This window comes from Ambystoma mexicanum, chromosome 5q (assembly GCF_040938575.1).
Source record: "Ambystoma mexicanum isolate Mex_15411 chromosome 5q, UKY_AmexF1_1, whole genome shotgun sequence".
Taxonomy (NCBI): Eukaryota; Metazoa; Chordata; class Amphibia; order Caudata; family Ambystomatidae; genus Ambystoma; species Ambystoma mexicanum.
In genome coordinates this window covers 942349866-942375227 of record NC_090933.1, presented here as the reverse complement: position 1 = coordinate 942375227, position 25362 = coordinate 942349866, and the positions used below count along the sequence as shown (strand labels likewise).

At 42.6% G+C, this 25362-nt stretch overlaps 1 protein-coding gene across 9 annotated transcripts in view; it reads left to right on the top strand.

Annotated features, from left to right (window-relative positions):
* Positions 1-25362, top strand: part of UBR5 (ubiquitin protein ligase E3 component n-recognin 5) — a 2447509-nt gene that overhangs the window by 8213 nt on the left and 2413934 nt on the right. For all 9 annotated transcript variants that reach the window (XM_069621460.1, XM_069621458.1, XM_069621459.1 and 6 more), the window contains exon 2: positions 21437-21481. In XM_069621460.1, coding sequence (XP_069477561.1) covers positions 21437-21481 — 45 coding nt within the window. The remainder of the gene's footprint in view (positions 1-21436; positions 21482-25362) is intronic.

The window sequence follows — 25362 nt, the reverse complement described above, 5'->3', positions numbered from 1 at the left end:
AATGTCGTCGGTGCCAGCATTAACCATATTCACTACAGAGGGATTTCTTATATAAGGAACAGGTGGGCTTAGCCCATGGGTTGCTATATCTATTCCCACTTTCCACTATTGGGCCCTGTTCCTGGGTTAATTAAGGTGGGATATACGGGACAGTAGAAGTGGGCTTTTGCTGTACTAAGTTGATTCGGGATTTCACAACTGGTATCTTTACTTTGTGTACAGCATAGCCCATGTGTAATAAGTCCACCTTATAGCTTAAGACATAATTCAAAGCGCCTTCTGCCACAAAACATATGCTAGAAATATACTTGTTTATTATTTCTAACTGGTCAACTAGACGAATATCGTTAGATGTAATTACTTGTAATGGCACGATGGATTGGAATATACTAAATATTGCTAAGCGATTCAGCGGAAGAGGATATGCGTCTATATGCACTTGAGTGATTTGTAATGCGGGCATCATTCCAACATCAAACTTCCTTGGTGCAGCTATTAGGTATTCCATTGGCAGAATGTTTCAACACCCATGTGTCTGGTAGTGTCATTTGCATCGACGCTGCTACATTACCATTATTTTGGGCAGACGCTGCCGCACATAGCTGCTTCTGCACTGGTGTGTTAACCTTGGCCACATGTACTACAGACTCATCTAATGCACAAATTAGGTCAGACAGAGCATCAGTAGTTATGCTTTGGGGGACTTCTTTTTTTTATATAATTGCACCCACTTGTTTGTGTCTCAACATAATCAGTGGTGATGAGTAGTGGTAGCGCGACATCATGAATACCAATAGTTTCAGCTGCATTGAAGTCAACCTGTGAAGACTTTTTCTTTTTCACAATTCTCTTGCTATACATAAAGGCTTGGTTGATACTTGAGGGTTTTCTTTTGACTAACATAGGCTTCTTTCCAACATTCATATCAATGCGATTTTTGGTCGGTTTCTTCAAATTAGCAACTGCAGGAGAAATTACATGTGGCAGTGCACACGTTTTTGCGCAATCTTTACAGCATAACTCTTTCAGTCTAGTATGGATTAGCAATAATTGCACATCAATTTTTGTTTCTAGATGTGAACACTTCTCAAGTAACATTGAAAGTAAATTTTCAAAGGCATTAAACATATCATCCGAATTCATACTGGTATCTGCTTCATTTTCATTGTCACATGAGCCTTCCCCAGGATCTGTAATCACATTTCTGGTAAGGCGTTTAGACTTTAAAGACTGTCCCTGTGATGTAAAGCTAAAAACAGGTGGTAAATGTGATTTATCCTCGGAGGTATGCTTGGAAACGGACTGAATGTTAGTGGCTTCTTTAATATTAGACAGCGGGGCCAAAACTATCTTAAATGGGGGGGGGGGGGGGTAAAGTACATAGGAGTGGCAGCTGCATCTACTATAGACATTTCTGGGTCAATGCCCAAATACTCGATTTTCTAAATCTATTTGCTCAGAAGTCGATATAGCAATAGCACCTGTTAGACTATTAGGTTCCCTATGTACAATTGCAACAGTACACCCATTGCCCCATGGGTTCCATCGCTATCATTGATAACACACCGCTCAGCATTAACAGACAGTATTTGCAGCTTGCTGGGCAATGATACATTGGGTACAAAATCAATAGCTTCAGGATTATATATGCTTGGAATGGTGAGGCAGCATTAGGATATTTTTGTATTACACTAACGCCATCACCACCTTCAGTAATATCAGATTGTACTGCCGTAGGACCACACACCACACATCACACAACAACTTTGCACTAACACAGCCTACCTCACTGGTTAGCTCAGAGACCAGGTCAACTGATGCTGAGGTGAGGGAAACAAACTCAACAACCTCTGCTTCAGAAGCTGCACTAGGGATTTTCCCAAAGTAATCATTGATAGAATTACTCTGAATTGCACCTTTCTTAGGGCGCGAGATTATCTTAGGAACGAACACATATTTGACGGTTACGCAGGTTTTTATGCATAACAAGTTCTTTTTCATAATCATCCATATCGACGTGTTAGTCGAGTATTAGTTTGGAAACTAGCAATAATCGAAAATGTGGTATAGAGGTATGGATGAAATATAAGGTCCAATTTATAGCAGAATGCTTGGTTGTTTGATTGCAGCAAGAGAATAAAAAAGTGCTAGTCTTTCTCTGTGTATGAAAGCAGTAATGTGTCTCCAAATACGCACAACACACAGAAAGCAAAAGAACTGTTTAATACAACCGGATAACAATATTACTTATCAACTGTTAACAGTGACAGTTTACAGGTATCGGATTGCTTACCCAAATACAAGGACAGCTTTGGGGCATAAGCCAGCAACACTTTGTTTCGTTACCTTCAGGATACTGTCATAGCAGTCATGACCACATATCGACACACGCGAGTACTGCAACGTAATGGATAGCCGCTTATGTTTAAGTAAATGTTTAAACGCTCGCAAGAGGCAGGAGCTCAAGACAAAAGCAGCCTTTGCGTGGATGCGTATATTAGAAAACGGGTACGGCTGATCACTTGCCAGCAGACCAGCAAAACAGCCACTTCCGAGCCACTTCTCGTAGCGCGCAGGTGGCTCAATTTAATGACGTTGGGGTGTGGCTTGTACATTTCTGAAAAGTATAAAGTGGATATTGGGATACTATAGAAACACAGTAGCACACATAATTATATTAGAGGGTCCATAAGGTGGATTTTGAGTCCATATAAATTCCTTTGGGAGTAAAGTACCATCAAAGTCCACAGGATAGTATGTCCCAGCAAAACAGCCACTTCCGAGCCACTTCTCGGAGCGCGCACGCAGGAGCGCGCGGGTGGCTCAATTTAATGACGTTGGGGGCGTGGCTTGTCCATTTCACAGAATTGCCTGGGAACTACTTGCATCGCAGCACGCGTTGGTTCGCAATCTCTGAGACATTAGCGTGTTGATCAGCTCGCAGGCACGTTGCTTGCACTGGCGCCTTCCTTCGCACTCTCGGAAAGTTAAATTACTTTGTGTTTTGGGCGAGTTTGTTCATTAATTTTCTGGCCTGCGTATGTTGATGACCTGGGCTTCTTTTCCCTTTTGTTGAGCAGGTTACGTGAGTTTTGAAGGCGTTCATTTATTTTAGCATGATGGAGGACTTCAATATTGATCTGTTACCCGTTTTGGTTATCGGGATCCATATAAAGGGGTGGGCTCCAGGGTAGAACACGTGATCCATTGGGTTGCAGAAAGGGTATGGATTGCTTGGTGTTTGGTGGTGGAGGTGCAATGGCAATGAAGAGCAAATTACAACTCTTCTCTGCATGATGCAGCCTTATGAACTGACCGCGTCCTGTTCTCTCACGAGAGGAGTTATTTTTATTTATTAGGAACATTCAATTTTGCAAACTGCGATACTTCTCCTTGGATGGTGTGGGAACTATATAAATTGGACGTTTGGGAGTTGTCCCCTAATTGGCATATGCTAATTATTACAGAAAATTTGCCATGCCCATTATTGTCCCATTATGCACTCTGAGCAAAGTTACATAAGATGGCACTTTTCACCAGGACACAATCCTTCGCATGTGGTTTAATTTTTTGCCCTTTTGTGAACCCTTGTTGTATTGTCCATGTGAATACATTCCCATCTTCTGCTAATGTGACGTGTATGGAACATTTTGAACCAATTGGCACACATATTTTGCATGCACAAAAAAGTAAATTCGACATTTTGAATCGTGGAGAATTGGGCCTTCGTATTAATTTATTTTCCCCTTATGCACTTGCTAAGCTACTGTGAATAGCCCCATTGCAACCTACTTAAATGCAACATTGCAATGTTTAGTTGACTTCAACAGTTGCTGGCCAGATTGTGTACCTTTTCAAGCCAGTAGCTCATCTACTAGTTTTATGCAGCTTGGTGGCGCATCGTCCGTGAAGTGGATCTGCCCCGTTAAGTGCAGATTCATTGAGGGGCCTGTTGTAATGCTGATTACAGCATCAGTTTCATGGCCTGCACTGGGAGGGTTATGCCAGCCTATTTCTGGGCCTCATGTATGCCTCAACCATTTCCTTGCTAGATAAGTCTATTTACATAGCATGCCTTCTCATCCAAACTATCTACCTGACTTTGCTCATCCCTACCATACTATACGTTCCATCATACTCCTCTTTTGCCTGTTTGATGGGCACATCGCTTCAACACCATAACCTATGGCAGGAGTCACTATACAAATGCAAGATAACCCAACATTGACCAACCGGCGTGGAGGCAACAATAGACTTAGTTCTGCTTTCAGCTGCCTTGTCATCATGGGGCTAGTCTCTTCTGACGCCTTAATCCTCTTACTTGGGCCCACCATGCTCCTTGTGCACTTTAAACCTATCCAAACCATTGCTACCCCTTAGCCTTTGCTGCTGAGGCTTCAACAATATTTACATATCGGGTCTGTCTCCCAGATGAGGCTATTTGACTAGCTTTCCCCCACATTCCTGTCACAGGCTACATTGCCATTGCAGTTCCATTCATGCAGTACCTCCTTCTTGGCCTCCACTCCTTGGCCCATGGCAACTGTCGAGGGTGCGGCGAACCACATGTTGCTCCCGAGCTAAACGATGGGGATCACTGTTGTAGGCCTTTAGTTGAGATTAGGAGAATACCTTTCCCAAGAAGCAGCATTTATTGAGTGAATTAAAATAGAGCTTAGCTTACAGTTAATGTTAAAGGTATTTGTACTGTGTACCGTCACCAACGGAATTGGTCCCCAGGCGCTCTGGCGGATCTGTAAACAATAAGGTGGCATGGGTTAGTAAGGTGAAGAGGGAGTAGGATAGTGAGAGGAGTGGTGTTCTGTTGGCAGCTTCAGCTCGGTATACACCAGATACTGAGCTTTGGTGCAGGTATTGGATCGGTGTCAGTCTGCACGTGCTGTTGCTCTGGTTTATGTGGTGTTGCAGTGTTGTGAAGTGCGTACGGCTTGTGGTGCGAGAGATGGTTGTGTGAGTTTTTGAGTGAGATAGGTATGCAGAGTTTGAGGTTATATTGGTTAGTGGGTTACTGGACCTTTAGCATGCTAACATTCACAGTTTTCTGAGTGTGGCACTTGTTGGCCTTCAGTCTTATCTAGAAGCGGCGCAGGCTGGTGTTCCCAGTTCTAAGTGTGGCACATGATGACCTTCAAGTTTCATCTGGGCGCGGGCATGCTATCCTTCAACCTAGATGCAACGCAGGCTAATGTTCACAATTCTATCTAAGTGTGGACATGCCAATATTCACTATGCTAGCTGTTTTATGTTAAACAGTGCTGTGGTGTTACCTGTCCACATTATGGACATTACAAGTTTGGAGGTGCAGTAAAAACATGGCTGCGATTCTGTTACTGCCACATTTCAGCACCAACCCATTTACAATCAATTTTACTGCCCTGCCAAATTGCAAGTTTGGCCTCCTCCACCTCAAAAGCAAAAATAGTCGGTTTAACCCTAAATCAGACAAAAACCTGGTCTAGTCCTATGGACTCCAAAAACCACGACCAACACTGTCATTCAACCAATCGCAATCATGCAGTAAAACTTGCAGGACCAAGTGTCACAGAAAGCGAGTTTGCTGGGATCGCTCCTTTTAATGAGGATCTATGACATCTTACAAATTAATGGTAGAAATGCATTAATGGGCAGAATAATGGCTTTGGGTTCCAGGAAACTGATACAATCCTTGCAGTACTAAGATAAAAGGTTGCGAATCAAAAATCGCTCCTTTTCAATCCCTCCAAGAGTCACCTTACAGCCAATCATTGAGGAGAATGTTGGGAAATGTAGCATGGTAATATCTGCTGCTGAACTGGTGTGGAACCTACAGGGATTCTGGAAGGAGAATGTGGAATGGTGGAAAGGACACTGAAGCTGCGGTTGGAGAGACTGAAGCATCCTTCTTCAGAGACTCCTTTCATATCCCCTTTTATATACATAGTTAGCAGTTAAATGTATCAATAAATCCTTTTATTACTTCTAACAGAATTGCCCTTCTTTAATACCACAATTGGCGACGAGGAAGTGTATTTGTGAAGAGTTCTAGGCGGTAACCAGTTGATGAGCAGAACGTTTGTTACAGAAAACAAAGAAAATAAACAGGTGAGAGGCAGCAATCCTGTCTATGCGCTGTTTAAACGTGACTGCAGGCGCGCATTTAAGTAATGCAACACGCTCGCCATTAACGCAATTACAGTCGCACTTGCCTTTAATAATTTGTGCGACCGTGTTAAATATAGACACTGCCTTGAGCGGGTCGCGTGCTGCCGCCGGCATACAGAAGTCAAGGAGAGGTTTCAGGAAAAAAGGACCTGCGACATGACGATGCACGTCGTTTGAGTGCGGCCCTAGGAAGTGGTTACTGTAGCAACCGGTAACGGAAACAGAGTTTAAGTCTGTGAAGTAGAACTGCGCAACCGCCGAAATGATGCATGAGTGAAAGGAAACAATAGGTTGGCAATGTGCACATGAATCATAAGTGACATTTCACAAGGAATCGAAGGAAATAGTGAGGAGCAACTAATTACTACTATAATACATTTTTTTTTTAAAAAACACGGAGGAAATAAATTTACCGATCTTCTCCTACTCTTACTCGTCCCAGTACCTAAAAAAAAAAAAAAAAAAAAAAAAAACAAACAAAAAAATAAAAAAATAGGGAAACATTGTAGAGAATTCGTCTATTGCCAAGCCTGAGATATTATACAGACATTATATAGTGCATTATAAGAAATGATCTTTTCTTCATAAGAGGAAAGAGGAATTATCGATATCATCCACCACCAGTCATGTCAGTATAAGGAAAGAGGAATTCTAAGGCATTTGTGCAGGAATTCTATGAATATTTCCAGACTGACACTGCTGCAATATAGAGAGAGAAATTACAAGGAGGGTGTAACTCATTTGTCAATTTGAGAAAAGCGACAGTAGCGACCTTTGACAACAGAGGTGCCGGTGACCAACACACAGCCAGAAACATGACAATGCACACTGTTCCAACACCAGCCATGTTTTTGCTTGAAGCTGGAGAATCATATCTACCATTGAAGAGATGGTTAAAATCATTTGAACATTATGCTTCAGTTGTCTGTGGAACGAACTATAGTGTACAGAAAAAAAGTCACTGTTACTCCATTGTTTGGGGCCAGCAGGACAAGAAAAGTATGAAGACTTACCAAACCTACCAGATGAAGGGGATGTGAATGAATACGAGAAATGCACTGCCAAATTGAATAAACATTACGAAAAAAAATTGAGCACAATTCTGGAAAGTTAAGTTTGGTAAGAGATCGTAAGAAAGTGGGGAAAGTGTGGAACAACTTATAACAGTTTTAAGAAAACTAGCAAAGAATTGCAAATTTGGACCGCAATTAGATGAGAGGCTCAGAGTTCAATTCATGCTAGAGTGTAATAGCGCCAAGATTAGAGAAAGACTATGGGCTGAAGATGATCCTGATTTGGATGTAGTACTACGCATCACTAAGTAAGTTGAACATATGGAAAATTGTGCAAACATTTTAGAAGATAGAGTGAAAAGTACTGCTTTAAAACTAGAAACTCCCATCAATGCAATTCAGACAAGAGCTGATAAGGGAAACAGTCATGGGAACAGTCAAAGTGCTGTGATGAAATGGAGAGAAGAACCCAAGATGCAAAGTACATACAAGTACAGTGGTGATGTGAAGAATCGAGGGTTTGGACGTGGATATGGAGGATATAACCAAGGGCGTTTCATAAATAATCGTCCACCTTAATTGAGTCAAAGAGGCAGAGGAAGAATCGGGACGTGTTTTAGATGTGACAGTCCCATGCACTGAGTTAACAGTCCTGAATGTCCGGCTATCCATATAATCTGCAAGAACTGCAATGGAATGGGTCATCTGGTCAAATGTAGGATAGTTAAAGGAAACATGAATTGGATTGGAGGTGCAGAAGAATATGAAGAGGAAGAATGTTTTTTTGTCGTCAGTGATGGGACTTTCCAGTGCTGTTTGATTTGCACCAAGACCATCATCATGATAAATGGCTCTCCAGTAAAAATGATGACGGATTCAGGAGCGAAATACACGCTATTGCCGGAAGCAATATGGAAAAATATTGGTCCGAAATGGCTAAATGAATGAGCCATTAATCCCAGTGCTTACAGTGGTGTGAAAATAGACCTTATTGTATGGTTTGAAGCGAAGTTGGCTTTCAAGGATAGGACCGCCAAAGGGAGTGTCACCTTTACTCAGCTGGACACAATAGGCATGGCTTAAGGTTAGATTGGATGCTAGTGCGGAAGAATGTGTTTGTGATTGAATCAAATGAAATGACTGCAGAGACAATAAAGGCGTTCAAGGATGGAATAGGTTGTGTGAAAGGTATTGCGCAGAATACAACTCAAAGAAAATTGTAAACCAGTTGCACAGAAGCTGAGGAATGTGCCTCTAGCCATGAGAGAAGAGGTTAAAAAAGAATTGAAGAAAGTGGAGGAGCAAGGCATAATTGAAAGAATTGATGCTGCAGAATGGGTGTCACCATTGGTAGTAGTAAGGAAGAGCTCAGGAAAAGTTAGTTTGTATTGATCTTAGAGAACTGAACAAATGCATCATTCCTGAAAGACACCCACTACCCAACATTCAAGAGTTTCTATCAACTATGGGGTCAGCAAGAGTGTTTTCGACCCTAGATCTTACTTCGGCATATCATCAAATTATGTGGCATAAGGATTTTAGGCATCTGACGGCGTTTATAACCCTGGAGGGTTTATATCAATATAGGAGAATGCCGTTTGGTCTTACATCAGCAGCTTCTGTGTTTCAGAAGACCATGCATCACATTTTTGATGGTGATGAAGGTATAGTCTTCTTTCAGGATGACATTCTTATACATGCCAAAGATAAATCTGAGCATGATAGTAGACTGGAAAAAGCATTGAGGAAATTGCACAAGAGGGGTATGACATTAAGCAAGGAAAAGTCAAAAATATATAGGAAGCAAATTGAATATCTAGGCCATGTTATATCAGAGGAAGGGATTGCACCAAAACCAGATTTGATGTCTGCAATCAATACTATGGCGACCCCAGCAATAAAGAACTATTGAGAACATTTCTAGGAATGGCTGAATACTATTCTAAATATGTTAGGAAGTTTGCTGATCACACAGCCGTACTGAGGGCTCTCACCAAGATGAATGTGAAATATGGAGTGGAAATTGTGAGAAAGAATTCAATTACATAAAGAATGCTTTGACAACTGCTCCAGCACTGAAAAACTATGTAAGAGGACAATGTTCAATGATTACAACGGATGCCAGTAACGTAGGCCTAGGTGCAGTGTTAGCACAACTGCATGATGGAGAAGAGAAAATCATTGCGTTTGCTTCACGGTTGTTAAAGGGTGCAGAAAAGTCATATGCAACGATTGAAAAGGAGTCCTTAGCTATTGCCTGGGCAGTAAACGAATTCAGGAGTTTTGTGTGGGGAACACAATTTGAGATACACACGGATCACAAACCGCTTGTGGAACTATTCATGAATAAAGGATTGGATAATGTGTGGGCAAGAATAAGGAGATGGGCTCATAGAATGCAAGAATTCAATGTAGTGGTTAAATACATTCCGGGTGTAAGGAACTATGCTGCAGACTGCCTATCTAGGCTTACGAATGTTCAAGAAGAAGGTGAAAGTGGAAGTGAAGAACCAGAAATGATATTTATAGTGCAGGACACAGCTATTGCTAAAGACGAATGGTTGGAAGGGATGAATAAAGACATGAAGATGAAGTTTATGATGGAAAATATCAACAGTAAACATAGTTCCATCAATAAAATTAAGGGGCAGCAGTACAAGGATTATGGAGTGTCAGAGGTGAGCTAAGACTACAAGATGGATATTTACTTAGAGGAGACAGACTAATTCCACCAGAAGACGTCGGGAAGAAAATAATTGAACTGGGACATGAAGGGCACCAAGGCATTTCCAAAACCAAGAGTAGAATAAGGAATACGTATTGGTGGCTGGGATGTGATGCAGAAATCGAACGGAGTGTAAGAGACTGTATCCTTTTGTAATAAGTCAGACAAGGGTTGTGTTTAATGAGTATCCCATGGTTATGACTGATCTACCAAGTAGATCATGGTTGAAAGTAGGGATTGATATAATGGGCCCAGCATGGAGTGAAGGAAGTCAAACATTTTGTGTGGTAATGATTGATATACTAAGAAGGTGGACAGAAGTAAAAATGATGCCGACTGTCATGACCAAGAATATTATTAATTTCATGGAAGAGGTATGTGGTCGTGAAGGTTATCCAGAGGTTATTTTATCAGACAATGGGCCCCAATTTATTTCCGGAGAGATGGAAGAGTATTTTTAAAAAAAAATCAATTAAGCATATAACTAGTGCGATTTATCACCCACAAACCAATGGTGCAGTAGAAAGATAAAACTGAATTCTCAAAGAAGCTATTAGATGGGCATGGGCAAATGGAATGAGTTGGAAAGAAGTAGTCAGAGGATTTTAAAGGAGTCCCACACTCCTGATCAGCTTACCGCACTCACTTCTAGACTCCAGCGTCTGCGTGCACGTACCCTCACTTGTTCTCTACCTTCAATACCTACACCAACAAACGTACGGAACGCGCGCCTGCAAATTTTCATTAGCCCAAAGATTCCAGCCTTAACAAACTACAATCCCCAAAGGCTGCGCCACGCTATGGATCAGAGTTCACGCAGTAAGCACTACATTGACCACAATGCAACTGTAACAATGGCCATGACTCCTTATAATGTACCTCCCACAGGCTCGAATATGATCGCCACATTGTGCAATTCGTCTACCACAGCCATGCCACCTACTGATGTAAATACTACTTTATCCATGTCTAGGACCCTAGAAAATGTGCCCCCCACTACCGCTAATGTGATTACCGCAATGTGCAATTCTTCTACCACAGCTATGCCACCCACTGATGTAAATGCTACTTTATCCATGTCTAGGATCCTAGAAAATGTGCCCCCCACTACCGCTAATGTGATTACCGCAATGTGCAATTCTTCTACCACAGCTATGGCACCCACTGATGTAAATGCTACTTTATCCATGTCTAGGACCCTAGAAAATGTGCCCCCCACTTCCGCTAATGTGATTATCGCAATGTGCAATTCTTCTACCACAGCCATGCCACCCACTGATGTAAATATCTCCCCCGAACCCCACCTCAAATGTGCCCTCATCAACGCCCGATCCATCAATGCGCACGCCCTAGACATCCACGACCTCATCACCACCCTCGATCTAGATCTCCTAATGGTCATTGAGACCTGGCTACGCGAAGCCTCAGGCCCCGGTCTATCCCTCACTCTCCCACCAGGCTATGCCATCACGAGACAAGATCGCCTGACCACAGGAGGCTGTGTCGCTCTCATAGCCAAAGATTTGATCACCATCAGAAAGGTTGACAAAACTATAAACAGCAGCGACTACCTTCAATTGAAACTGACTATCTCGCATCACTGCACCATCACCCTACACCTCATCTATCGACCACCATGCCCCCTGGGAGACTTCCAGGCATCACTCACTCGCCTCCTGGCTGACAACCTAAAAAAGTCATCCAAAGTCATTCTCCTTGGGGACATCAACCTAGGCCTGAATGACACAAAAGACCCTGGTGCCAAATCACTTGACACAGCTCTAGCCACTCTAGAATTCGCCAACACCATCACAGACCCTACTCACGCACTAGGCAGATCATTAGACTGGATAGCCCATCACAACTGCCCCCTCAGTCACAGGCAATACCCCCACCCCATGGTCCGACCACCACACCATCACCTTCAACATCCCGACCCCCCCTCCCCCACAAACCCTTACCACCAGCTCTCACAAGAAGTACCCGCCAACTGACCAAAGAAAGACTCTTACCTTTCCTACAGGGACCTGCCTTTAGACCCCCCCTTTTCCAACGACCCAGAAACCCTTGCCAAGAACTACGAGTCTGCTATCACGGCAGCAATCAATGCTATTGCCCCACTTAAGCCGCGCAAAACCAAACCTACCAGCCACACCAATGCCTGGTTCACCCAAGACCTCCTCAAACTGCGCACAGACAAGCGAGCAGCACTAGCTCAATGGCAAACATCCTGTGATGACAAAGACAAACTTAACTTCGAATCCCTCGCAAACGAATACAAGAAAGCCATCATCAAAGCTAAAACCAAATCTTTTGAAGATGGAATCTCCGAGGCCAAATCAAACACCAAGGAAATGTTTGCCATATTCAGGGAACTCGAGACCCCTACATCAACCCCTCAAAACATCACCAAAGATAAAGCATGGTGTGACGACATCCAAACAGCCATGCGCAATAAAGCTCAGCTCACTCCAAATCAAAATTCTGAACACTAAACTAGCGCTCCCCACCTCCTCTAAAATATATAACATCTTTACCCGCCCCCTCTTCCTTATCCTTGACGCCATGGGCATCTCCTACACCAACTACGCTGACGACACTCAGATCCTCCTCACACTAACAGGTAACTATGACACTCACTGCGCAACTCTTAACAACATATACGACACAATCCAAATGTGGATGGCCATCAACGGCCTTTGCCTTAACTCTGACAAAACTGAGCTGCTTCTCTTAGGATCCCCGACACCCTCAAGAAACCTGACTCCCAGTTTAGCCACTTTTCCATTGACTCAATCAGAATTCCAGTACTCGGCGCGGTAAAAACGCTAGGCGTCTATCTAGATTATAACCTATCCATGACCAGACAAGTAAACGCAATCGCCTCCTCTGCGGCTTACCATGCAAAACTCCTCAACGCAATCAGGCCTTTTCTGTCAAGACACCTGCACCAACATAGCTAGAGCCATAACCGGTTCCCGACTAGACTACTGTAATGTTCTCTTCATAGGGACCTCCAACAAAAACCTTGAAGCTGCAAATAATTCAGAACAGCGCCCTGTGCGCTGCACAAGGCATTGCCAAGAGAGCACATCACAGCTGCCAGAAAAGCATCCCATTGGCTCCCCATAAAGGAAAGGGTTATATTCAAGGCGCTAAGCATCACCCACAAATGTGTCCATCTTTCAGCCCCAGCGTACCTATCTCAGAGAATCCACCCAGTCGCATCCACAAGACCCACCAGGACACCCTATGCCAATACGCTCTCCGTGCCAAGGGTAAAAAGAGCTAGAGCAGGTGGCGCCAGCTTCCCCTACCTTGCCGCACTACATTGGAACAACCTCCCCACCTCTCTGTGAGCTGAACCCTCACTGACTGCTTTCCACAAAGCCATGAAAACTACCTTGTTCACCTAACCAACCTCTCATGTTTTAAACCTTAATGACTAACATGTATGATGTACAACCTACACCCGTACCTGTAACTAAGTTCCTTTACAAGTAACAGCGCCACAATGCCCCTGGGCTGCCTGCGTGCTATATAAATGTAATAAATGTAAATGGTTGTAGCACACAGGTTTACTCCGCACAGTACCACAGGTATATCGCCATTTGAATTGAGCAGGGGTAGAAAAGCCACCACTAAGTTATGCACTGGATGGATGACTGAAGTGCTAAATATGGGACAAAAGCGGATTGTGGGGTGGGAATGCACAGCTAGTTTCGATCAAAGTGATTAGTACAGAATGTAGAAGTTCAAGAGCATCAATTAACATTCAACAATGGAATTTATTAATGGAATTTTTGATAAAATTTCAGGTGCAGGCAGGCTATCGTCACAAGACCACTTGGGACACAATTAGAAAAAGACCTGAACTGCCTATTACTAAGCAGTAAGCCCAAATGCACTCCTACGGAACCTTAGTTCAAAAGTTAAATTCTTGCCTATATGGCAGGTTTTTTTAGTCATTCAAAACTTATATTGATAACTCTCACGTGGAGATATTAGTGTACACCAAGTAGGATGGTTGTTTCAATGTCAGTTTCAACAATTTAGTCAATGGAGAGCATATACAAAAATAGACAAAGTATAAAGTGACCTTTGTAACAATGTTCAGGGATATGGTTCTTTTTAATTGACTATCCACATTAGTTATCCAAAGAATAGTTTACAAGAAAATTATTTACAGAAAATGATAATGCATCCAGGAATTCAATTCGCAGTTTTAAAAAAAGGTATCCTGGTCAGTGACATACATACACACAAAAAAAATGCATGACATAGGTGTTCACATAACATGAGTATTCCAATGAGCATGGGCCCCATATGCACCATAGAATTGCCTAATAAGCACTGAAACCACCAAGCCATGGGGAGTCTAGCTAGAAAATGAAGTGCAGCTGATTGAACATTTGAATAATTTCTATGAGGGAGGGGGACATTTGCTCCCTCGTAATATACCAGAGTATCACTGCTGCTCCTCAAAATGAATAATGAAAGCAGATTGTGATTAAAAAGGTCCATGGAAAAACATAAATCAGATCTAGCAACATGAGGAGGGCCGACTGGTGTATATGTTCCCAGACGTCCGGTTGCTCAGTCATCCAAATGGGGGTATGCATTGACCCTTCAACGCCTCAGGTACAAAGACTGTTGTCTTAACCTTGGGAAGACTTTCCGGGGAACACAGATGAAACGCCGCCCTAGAACTGCTTACTCAAAATGGAAAAGCCGACACATGAAACTGACGAGGAAGCGGAGGTGAAACATGGAGGTAGGAATCCTTCAGGTCCACTACGCATAGCCAATCGCGCATATAAAAATGCTCTTGAAAGCCTTGAAATCTTATGAAGGATTGAGACTACAAATGCCTTTTTTGAGAGGAGGCCAGAAAGGTTTGGGGCAGCTGTTTAGTCAAAGCTACTAGGCACTAAGAGGTCAGTGAACATTTGGCTCTTCATTAAGTGCCTGTGGGTGGAATAAGTCTTCACATTTAAAAAACGAGAACATACATTTTTCCATGAGCGTTGGTGGCAAATGTTTTGACCCCATCCATGCATGATGAACGTGACTCCTATGTGACTGGCCCATGACTTAGTTCCAATAGAAGCTATTAATTTTCCATCTCTCAGCTTAGAGAAAAAAGCCTTTATCTTTTTTTTAGCAGAAACTGGTCAAATATGCCTAATTGGTTTCAGAATATCTAGTCTCAAAAAGCCAGGAAAGAGTCAGCATTAGGGTGACCTAAGTGTAGCATTAAACTGCTTTTCAAACCAGTGTCCTACAATTGTTACTCTTTGCGGAAAACTGACAAAAAGAATGTGGCGGGGAAGATTTATTCCAGAACATAGCCACCTCTAAGGGATGATTGCTGTGAGAAGCCTGAGGGTGTCTCCATAACTAGACCCCGGGGATCTGCCATCCAGCTGGCCAGGATACGGCCATTGTATTGAATCCAGTTCCTGGGGGTGGACCAATGAGGAAGAATCACCTGGAGAGGGGGTCCTCTGGGAGTGGAACACTGGCTGGTGAGACACGGTATCCCTCTTCTTTCAACACCTTTCCCCCAGCCTACCACGTAGGACATTCAGAGACACTGCTCCACCATTCCCTCACCCCACCCTTTTTCGACCCGAACTTTTTCGGACACCTCGGAAGACCAGACTAACGCCAGAGCTATTTACCTAACATGTCCCAATACAAGGGTCAGGCAAAGTCAGGCAATTGTCAATCACACACACCCAACGGCCCTTTCCCACATGGATTAAAAGGTGGTGCGCGAGAGCACAATACGAGCAAGGCAGACCGCACGACGAGACAGCTATTCCAGTGTGGCAATTCAAGAGGAGGAGAAAGGCGGAGAGAATCGAATGGGGGACAAGGAGAGAAGCAACCTTGCCCTTTCTGACCCAGCACTGCTTTTTATTGACCGATTTGGAGGAGGGGTTCTTTGGCCAGAATAATGGGGCCTTAGATATTTTAGTGTCACCTAATAGGTATTTGTGCTCATTTCTAGATTTGTAATGGCTTGGTGATGTCCGAAGAGAAGAAAGTTATAAAAAGGCCAGTGTTCATGCAAACGTTTAGCTGAATACTACCATCACTTTTTAGATTCAACTTTTGGTGTTAATACTCTTTACATTGGACATTCGCGTTACTGCGTTTATTTAATTTTACTGTACGTTTGCTTGCCATAAGGACAGATTGTTAGTTATTTTGGATAAACTCTGGTAGGACAGTGCTTTCTTTCTTTCTCACTTGTATCCTTGATGCGCTGCTACTGTTGACTTTTTCTTTTCACTTTGTGAAAAATCTTTGGTCCAGCACTATTATGTAGTTCATAACATCTTGAAATTTAATTCAGAACTTAGGAACAACTGAATTATGGCTCTATTCGCGTCCAGATTGCTGTATGGCTGTTTCCTTAGGTTACATCATTCTTCATCTTGACAAGCCCCGTCTCTCCCCTTGGTGTAAATGTTAAAGGAGGTTGAGCAAGGAAACTAATATTTATGAATTTCATTCTGAGTTTACATTAGACTCAAATCTGACACCGGCTGCGGCTATCTCACTTTGGTAATTGTATATCGACTGCTTTGGTAATTGTATATTGACTGCTGCGGGCAGATATCCAGTTTTTATAAATTGCCTTTTGCCAGAATCCCTTTGCTTCTAAGCACTGTAATAGTAGCTATTGCTTAGTCTAATGTTATTCCATGTGTCGGCCTTGACGGATATTCGTACTTATCAGGTGTAGGCTTGCGTCATGTCTGGGGCAAGTGCTTTATCTGTGGTCTTAGCCACCCAGTGCCAAAATAGTTTTCCTTGCTCATTTCCTCATTAGATGGATAGGGTTATGTTAGCTTCTTCATGGGTATTGGGTGTTTATAGTGTATTAATCAAAGACCCTGCCTTGCACCTTCAACATAATATGCAAACCATTTGCCTCCTTCAACTGCTTATTTGGCATGTCTATATGCAAGGTCATAAGATCAATGTTGTTTTTCCTCATGACTATCAACATTGACTCTTACTTTCCTAGAACTTGTCATTTTACCTATTATGGCTTGTATTAATCTTTCCTTAGCCTGCTTCTGGTAGAATAGGTATATCTGAGAAATAGATGCCGAAACCTGCAATAGCTCAGGCCCAACTGATTAAAGTCTGATGTTCAACAAGATTTTATATATTTAACAGGCTTGACTTGGATTAAGCCACAGAATGTAATTTTTTAAATGTTTTCAAATATCCGACTTTTTAAATTTTTAACATTAAAGATAACTGGTCAAAAATGATGTGTGTAATTCAATGCATTTCACTATAACCCATTTGGTGTTCCTCCTCTGTACAAGCCCAACTGTCATAGTCACTCCTTTATCTTTGTTTATGCATGTTGATTAAATGTACATGGAAATCATGAGCTGTGCCAAAAAAGACCTGCCATTCACACTGACGTTCCTTATTTATTATTTCTGCACTTCCAAACGGGTATTCTCAGGCTCAATTCTGGAAACAAAGCTGCCATCTCTCTAAAAAAAAAAAAAAAATCTAAAAAAATCTTTAAAAAACACATCACTCATCAATCGGGTTCAGTGCTTGCAGTTCTTTGTGGCGCAAGTAAAAAAATATGTAACCTCCAGAAGCATTTCCAGAATGGCTTTCCAAACATATAGGAATGCCTATATACGACATGAATTGAATACATGGTCCGCTCTCAAGCAATCATTCTTCATAATCTTTGTATGTACATATTGAAAGAGGGTGGTCAGCTTTCTTCCACCTGTTGTGAAGTGCTTGGCTGTGGAACGCAACAAAAAAATGCTCCCCTGTGCTGTTATTTAAGTTTTCCAGCACAGTAGGCTTAAACCCAAGATAGATAGAAAGTATCCGGACTAGTATCCACCGGAACCCCCAGTACATTGTTGGTGGCTTCCATAATTTCTTTGCACAGTATATTTTTGGAGGAAGTTTAACCTTGTACGAATCCGCTCGCCAACATCCCTGCTTTATAGTCACCATAGCGATGGTGTAGGCGGGTGTGATAAGCATTTTAAGTTGCTAGTCAGTAGCTATTTCGTTCCCTGTCAGGGATTGAAGAAATGGACGACGTAGTGGAGAACGTGACCCAATTGTCTGCAGAAGTGCTAAAAAAAGACCACTTTAACACTAAAACCCATAAGACCGACTTGGTTGCACTGAACCAAGCCCCCCACACGCCCCCCTCCAAATCGCTCCACAGCCAATGCAACAGCAGGCAGGGTAAAGCTGTCGCTTACTCCCCATGATGAGCCAGACAACCCTCCCTCTTGTCTTCACTGGCGTGTCCAGCTGTTCACCCACAGACAAGCAACGCCTCCTACCATGCACTCCAACCAATTGCTCCCAGTTTCTCATGCATTCACCTCCGCTACAGCGGTTTTTCTGGACATGACAGAAAACCAAAATTGAAAATATTACGATCGGACCAATAAACAAACAGCACTACCAACCTCTGGGTTAGACATCATTGGCCCAAACAGCACAGTTGGTATATAAAAAAAAAAAAACTTTCCAATGTCAAATATTTCCCCTTCTCCAAAAAGCAGATTGTGCACCCGTTATAATAATTTCCTAGTTTCAAGGACCATTACCAGCCTGTTTGCAATAGTAAAAGCACCTTCCCAATAAAATCTAAATGCCCCCCCTGCAATCTTCGAGCCCTGACTTATGACTAATAGCCTGTGGTTACCTTCAGTACATTTTCTGAAAACACTTGCCTTTTTGAACCTGTTGAGAGTGATAATCTGCCACAGAATGACATGTAAGGGCGATTAATGCAAATGCCAGCAAGCTGATCGAGCCCGTTTGAAATTGACAAGAAAGATGTTGGTGATTAGTAAACTCAAACGCCAACTGATTCATTGTGGACTACAGCTAAGTGTTACAACAGTGTATAAAGTTGTAGGTGTCCTTTATTTATTGTATTTGTAATGCACCAAAAGCCCGCAGGCATCGGGGCGCAGAAGCATATGAAAGAGAGACACAGATTAGATGAGAAGTGACTCAAAAAGAAATGTCTTCAGCCTTTTCCGATACGCTTAAGTGATTTTTTTTTTTTTTTTTTTTCAGCAGCTATGTCTTTTGCGAGACCATTCCACAGGTACGCCGCCTGTACCTGAAAAGCTTTCCCCAGACCCTTTACCGGTCTACTCTTTGGAGTGGCCAGGCGTACAAGATCACTGGATCTAGTTACTCTCTTAGGGCAATGAACGCTGATTGCGTCCTGGAGGTAACTGGGCGCCCGACCATATAGGCACTTGATTATCGCACATCATCGTTCTGCAGAATTTGTAACCTTTGCCAACAACCCCTGCAGGCGCCAACCACGAGTGCACTGCAATAATCAATCGGTGGCATAATCGGAGCCCTAACTATGGTTGTGCAATTCATCTGAAATACAAAAGGTTTGACTAATCTTAGTTTTAGAGAATATTGTGCCTTATTAATAGTGTGTTTAACTTGGGCTTCTGAACTTAACAAAGCTTCCAAAACAACTTCCAGAGTCTTAACTTTAGCAACAACATTTATGGGCTGGTTTTGGATGACAAAGCTTGAAAACGCACCATCCAGTTTTGTACATGCCCGAGTGGAGCCAAAAATCAATCGCTCGGTTTTAGCTGCATTGAGACACATGCCATTGTTTGCCATCCAGCTCTGAATGCTATTGTAGATTCTAGTGATAAGATCCCGGTCTTCATAGCTCCCACTGAGATAAGTTATCGGCTGAATATCATTAGCATAGTTTGAAACTCATCACACAAATGACAGAATATATAGTCTAGCCGTGTATACAAGTTTTGTGGGGCCGAATAATGAGAATGTCTTTCAGATGGGTGGTGCAGTCTCCATACATACTCCAGATGAAGTCTCCCAACAGGGTCCTCCAGGTTTTGGCTGCAGGGGTAGGTCTATCTAGCTTTGTCTGATATGTCCACTCTGGGGTCCAGCGTGCAATTAAATCTCCTCTGCATATAACTGCACCCCCGAGGTACTGTGCTATATAAGGCCCTGAAGTAGGCCACAGTATCTTGGTTCGGGGCATATGTGTTAATGATACACACTTCTCTATTTTCTATCAATCCCTTTATCGCCACCATCCTCCCATCAGACTCCACGGTGGACTGTAATAACTGAAAGGGGACATGTGGTGCTATCCAAGTAATTACCCCTCTGGCGTATGCTGAATATGTCGCCCCTATGGTGGTCCCTTTCCATTTCTTCCTTATCACATAATGTTTTTCTTTCATAAGTTAAGTTTCTTGTAATAGGGCGATGTCTATTCTCTGCCTCCTTAGATACATCATGATCTTCTTCCTCTTCAAATAACTGAGCCCCCTGATGTTCCAGGTTGTTAACTTAAGGGCTCCCATCTCTCATCCATACCCAGTCCAGCCTCTATCGTCCCTGGTCCTCCGCTTCATGCGCAGCAGTGCGTGGGTGTAAGCTCGTTCCCTAACAAATTCTTTGAACTCCCCATCTCCCTTCTCTCCCCCACCTTACCCAACTCCCCTGTTACCGCCCCTTTGCCCACCCTCCCCAACCCCAATTGGTGCCCAGCTCCATCCCTGAATCTCAGGCTACCCAGCATCTACCCCTTTTCCTGGCTGCTGCCAGTACTCGGGACACAGTAGGGGGATATCACCCCACTGGTGATTCAACTACTCTAACTCCTGGGGGGTAAGTCATGCTCCTCCTGAATAAATGCTATAGTAGGCCACGCACGCCCGACTCATCATATCTGACATTGCACATATATATATATATATATCTATCCAGTCCAACAAGTCCACATGATTACATTACAAATCCCAAATCTATCCAGCTAATAGTTGATTGCGCCTCATACTTTTACAGTAACTGCCTTCTTCCGTGCCTGCCCGTGTCTGTGTATGTAATTATATTTCCATGAGAGATCCTTCCCAGTGCCCCTACTCCATTAAAGAGCCTAAAAGAGGTCTTACCTAACTCTAATGCGCTTGGGGGTTCGTGAGGACCCTGGTTCCTTCCCAACAGGTTCAAGGCTTGGGTTTTCCCAATGCTGCTGCATGAATTAAAAGATGCCCACGTTCTGCCATCTTTGAGTCACTCCACTCCCTTGCCTGATCTCCCTGACCCTTCTTCGTCAAAGTCGCTCTCAGGTTGAAAATATTTACTTTGTTCTGCTACCCGGTCCTCTCCGGCGTAATGTGGAGTAACAGGCGTGTGAGGCCCCAGATTTTTCAAAATTGCTTTATTTGGGGTCAGTATGTTCCCAACCTTATGGCATATCTACTTGTCTTCATACCTCTTCCTTGTAGATTATACATGCACCAATCATGGAACTGAGGTACTGAACTCATTTGACTTTTTTCAAGGTGCATATCTGTTTGAGCTCCTTTCAACACCTGTCAACATTCAGCCTATTACCTTGGTTTACCTCAGTAACGCTGACTGAAAATGTATTTTAAGAAACCTACTGGGTACATTTCTGGACTAAAATCTAATTTTCTTTTTGCAGGTTAAGGGAAGTGTCAGAAAAACTGAACAAGTATAACCTGAGCAGGTATGATGCTTCAAGCATGTTCAATAATTTATTGGGTGATGACTGGCCATGTTTTTTGGATTTGCTGTACTTACCTTTTATACATAAACACGCATACTTGTTCTGCACGTTTTGGATATTTTGTGAGATGCACCACAACTGCTTTCTAACTGGTAGACATTGTGTTGGTTCACCCCAATTGGATGTTTTTTAGATTTGTATGTTGAACATTTTGTTCAACCAATGAGATTCACAGAAACCTGGAAGATTAGTTCCGACCGTAACCATGATCAAGTTACTAACTTTTGTGATTATTTCAAATCCATAATGTCCACCCCCACTCCCTTTTTGTGGAAATACTATTCTAGTTTTCCCTTTGAGTGTTCTCGTAGGTGGGAGTCCTAAGGGTTGTATTGTTACTAACTAGTGTTGAAATGTATTGGTGGGGTTGTACATATTTATGCCTCTAGTTGCTTTTGTGTCGATTTGCAGCTACTTTCAGCTTCTGACCACTGAATTCCAATTTCAAATCCTGTGTTTATGTGAGGGGACCTCTGTGTAAGTGTGCATAAGAACGAGTATGTTGTGAGTGGTGTATATGGGTGTGAGCGTGAATGACAGTGTATTGCATGTTCTGGGTGCGCAAATGAATTGCAGGTGTGTATGGGTTTGCAAATGGATAGGACTGTGTGTACCTGCGAAGTTGAGGGGCTTTGGTGCCCTCAGCATGGATGTGTTCTTATAGTGGCATGGCAGATTTTACTGGCATTATTGGACAAAGGCAATTTGAGTGCTGTTATGTGGTGCAGGGGTGGGGGTGGGTAGGGGATACTACATTGTGGCAGGCAGCCTGACGTTTTCTGGGGAACCTTTTACTGGTGTTCAGGCAAAGCCAACGTAAGTGCTCTTACTCTGGGGGCGTGGACGGGGTGGCCTTTGTGCTCCCAGAAAGTACATGTTTTCTTTGCCCTTAATGCCAGTAAAAAATGCCATGCCAAAGCCAACTGGAGTAAGTGTAGCTACTGCCATATACTGCAGTGCCAGCATGGGCACATTTGTCTTATAGTATCCTTGTCATTCTGGGCAAAGCAGACTTCAGTATGCTCTTATGTGGGAATTCTGGCATATAGTGAGCAAAGGCGCAATAAAAATGCGTTGGAAAATGCTCCTATGCTTTGTTGGCTACATTCCAGCTAATGGATGTTTTTATGTTTTACCCGCAAAATGTATTGTAAACTGTGGCTTTTTACCCATTTTTCACGAAGCGTGCTATAAAATGCTACTCCTTAGCCCCATTTTAAAATATTTTCTTCGGTGGGTACCCTGAATCACTCTTGGTTGGTTTAGGCTCCCTTGCTGCACGCATATTTGTAGGAAATGTTCCACTCCTTGAATGAATTCACCTGCCGCCACTGTCTCTGTATAATCAAAGTATATATATAATTTTTTTCTTTTTCTTCATATCTAATTTATTTGTAATCTTTCTGGTTCTTGAACTGTCAATGTCAAATTTGATTAATAGATTGCAGTTCTCATATACACTGTTATGCAAATGTGTCCTAGGTTTATATACAATTTGAGCTACTCATGAGCGCTCAGTACATTGGTTTGTTTATTGATGTATAAATGACTCAAAAAAGGCATCATTTGCGATCCAATGACCAAGGCCTCTTTTTCTGTATTGCGTGGCACAGGATAAGAGCCTCCAAAGCTTTCTGTTCTTGACGAACGACACAGGCATTAAAACAATGACCTTGGCTCTGAGTTGATTCACATAGTTTGACTCTGGATTTAGGGGTGGCAAACACCATTTTTCTACTTCCCTATTGATATTCTGACTCCGTCCATCAAGGGAACAAATCATTTCATCTACTTTTTTTTTCTCCATGTATTTGCGTTCTAAAACCGCCGATAAAACTTTTCACAATGGGCATCCGTTCAAGTTAAGCTGTGTAACAAATTGGTAACTAACAGAAGAAATCATTTTGAATAAATCATCAGATTAAAATTCAAACTACATCCGAGCTAAACTGGATATTTAAATGTTTCATCCACCATTTGCAATGAAATTTGATACAAATGGAAGGATGAACCTTACAATTAAGGCCGTTACAGACCAGTAGAGTAAAATTGTTTGTGTTCGTACATGCATAAACATAATAAGCATATTTAATGTTACATTTTCTAATGAGTCATTTTGTTGGTCATGTCCGGTCCTTTTCTAAACCTACTTCACACATGAACACAACTGCGACAGTTTCCTTCTCCAGATCTGAACCTTTAAGTGACCCCCCCACCCCATTGACCTTTTATGAAATGAGGATGAATTTGCGGGCAGGGCGGGAAAAATAATGTATGTACTAATTTCTATTTAATCCCTTCACTAATTGTTAATCCTCTTTCCCAAATGTACATGGGTGTGGGCATTGGGTGAGCTTGGAGAACATGTTACATTCTGCACCAATGGGCATACCAAAACGTGTACTAGTGTGCCCAGGTGTTCACGTGCCCTTCAGCAATTCAATGTAGCTGAAAGACACTATCGGATAGGGTATATAGTACCTTTTGATGATTACTATATTGAATTTATTTTTCAATTTAGTTGATCTGAGGTATTGGTTCCCAGTACGAAATATAAATCTTGTGTTGGGGGAAATTGCCAAGTCTTTGGACTATAAATGTGCCAATGTTGAGCATCTAAGCAAGTCTTGTGGATAAAAAGGCTGGGTTCTGGTACTTCATATGTGTGCAATAAATTATTATTCGCCCTATATCATGGAGGGTCACATGAGTGTTCCATCCTCCTTCCATGCTTTAGAATGAAGGTGTGCCATTTTTGATTATCTATAACCATTAATGTCACCCTGACTTTAAGCCTAGATGTGATATCTACTGATGCGTTTTTGTAAGGACCACATGCAAGCATTTCATCCTTTTGCCCATCAAGGGGTGTTATCGAATTGAATTGGAAATCTTGCCTTGAAGTACTGCCATAATCTTTTGCAGCATTAATGAACAGAGTAAGGTCAACTAGATAGTCTTCCGGCTGGGACTGTAGATTAAGTTCATCTTTTTTCGCTTCCAGGATATTTAATTTTGATGGATGCATTTTTTTTGTATGCTTTACAACTTTTTGAAAAGGTTTCTCATGTTTTTTGATTGGTTTTACACTGTCATTAAATTACTTTGTGGCATTGGTTGTGTCTCCCCCCCCCCCCCCCCCCCCCCTTACCCGCTTGCCTTTTGCCCCTTGACGCAGAGTGAGGTGGCTTGTGAATTTGCTTAGATTCACATGCTTTGCAGAAGCCACCAGATTTGTTGGTGCAGAGTATTTCATTTTGTGTTTTCGAATTAGAAAATGGGAGTTTGATTGGGGCTAGGGGGGGCTACCTGCAACACTATTCCCTACTCGCATGCGGGTACCTATGATACTTCACGCATTAACATAGTCCATTAGTTGTTTCTGCCATTAAGGTTGGGCATTTAACGGGGAGGCCCCTGTTATTCGACACTATTGTAGACGTTGAGGCCTATTTGAGGTCCAGAACCAGATTTCTGCATCAAACCTTGGCAAAGTCTGCAGCAAGAGTGGGGGTGCCTTTTGGGACTATGGCAGTGAGCTAGCTCCGTTTAACATCCTCTAAGGCAGTGGTGATTAAACTTTATGCCAAAGTTCCCCCCCCACCCCATTCCTGAGCAAAACAAATAATTGTCCGGGAAACCCCCCTGCCCCACCCCTCTGTGTTGGTGTTAAACCGTTTTTATATAGATGGCTGCGGAATGAGTGGTGCCATAATATTGAAGGCATATGTTGTTGGGGCGACATTCCAAGACGGTACGACAATAACTTCCAATCAAAACATAGAAACCGTGCAAGTAAACACACAATTCTCCAGTAGGGA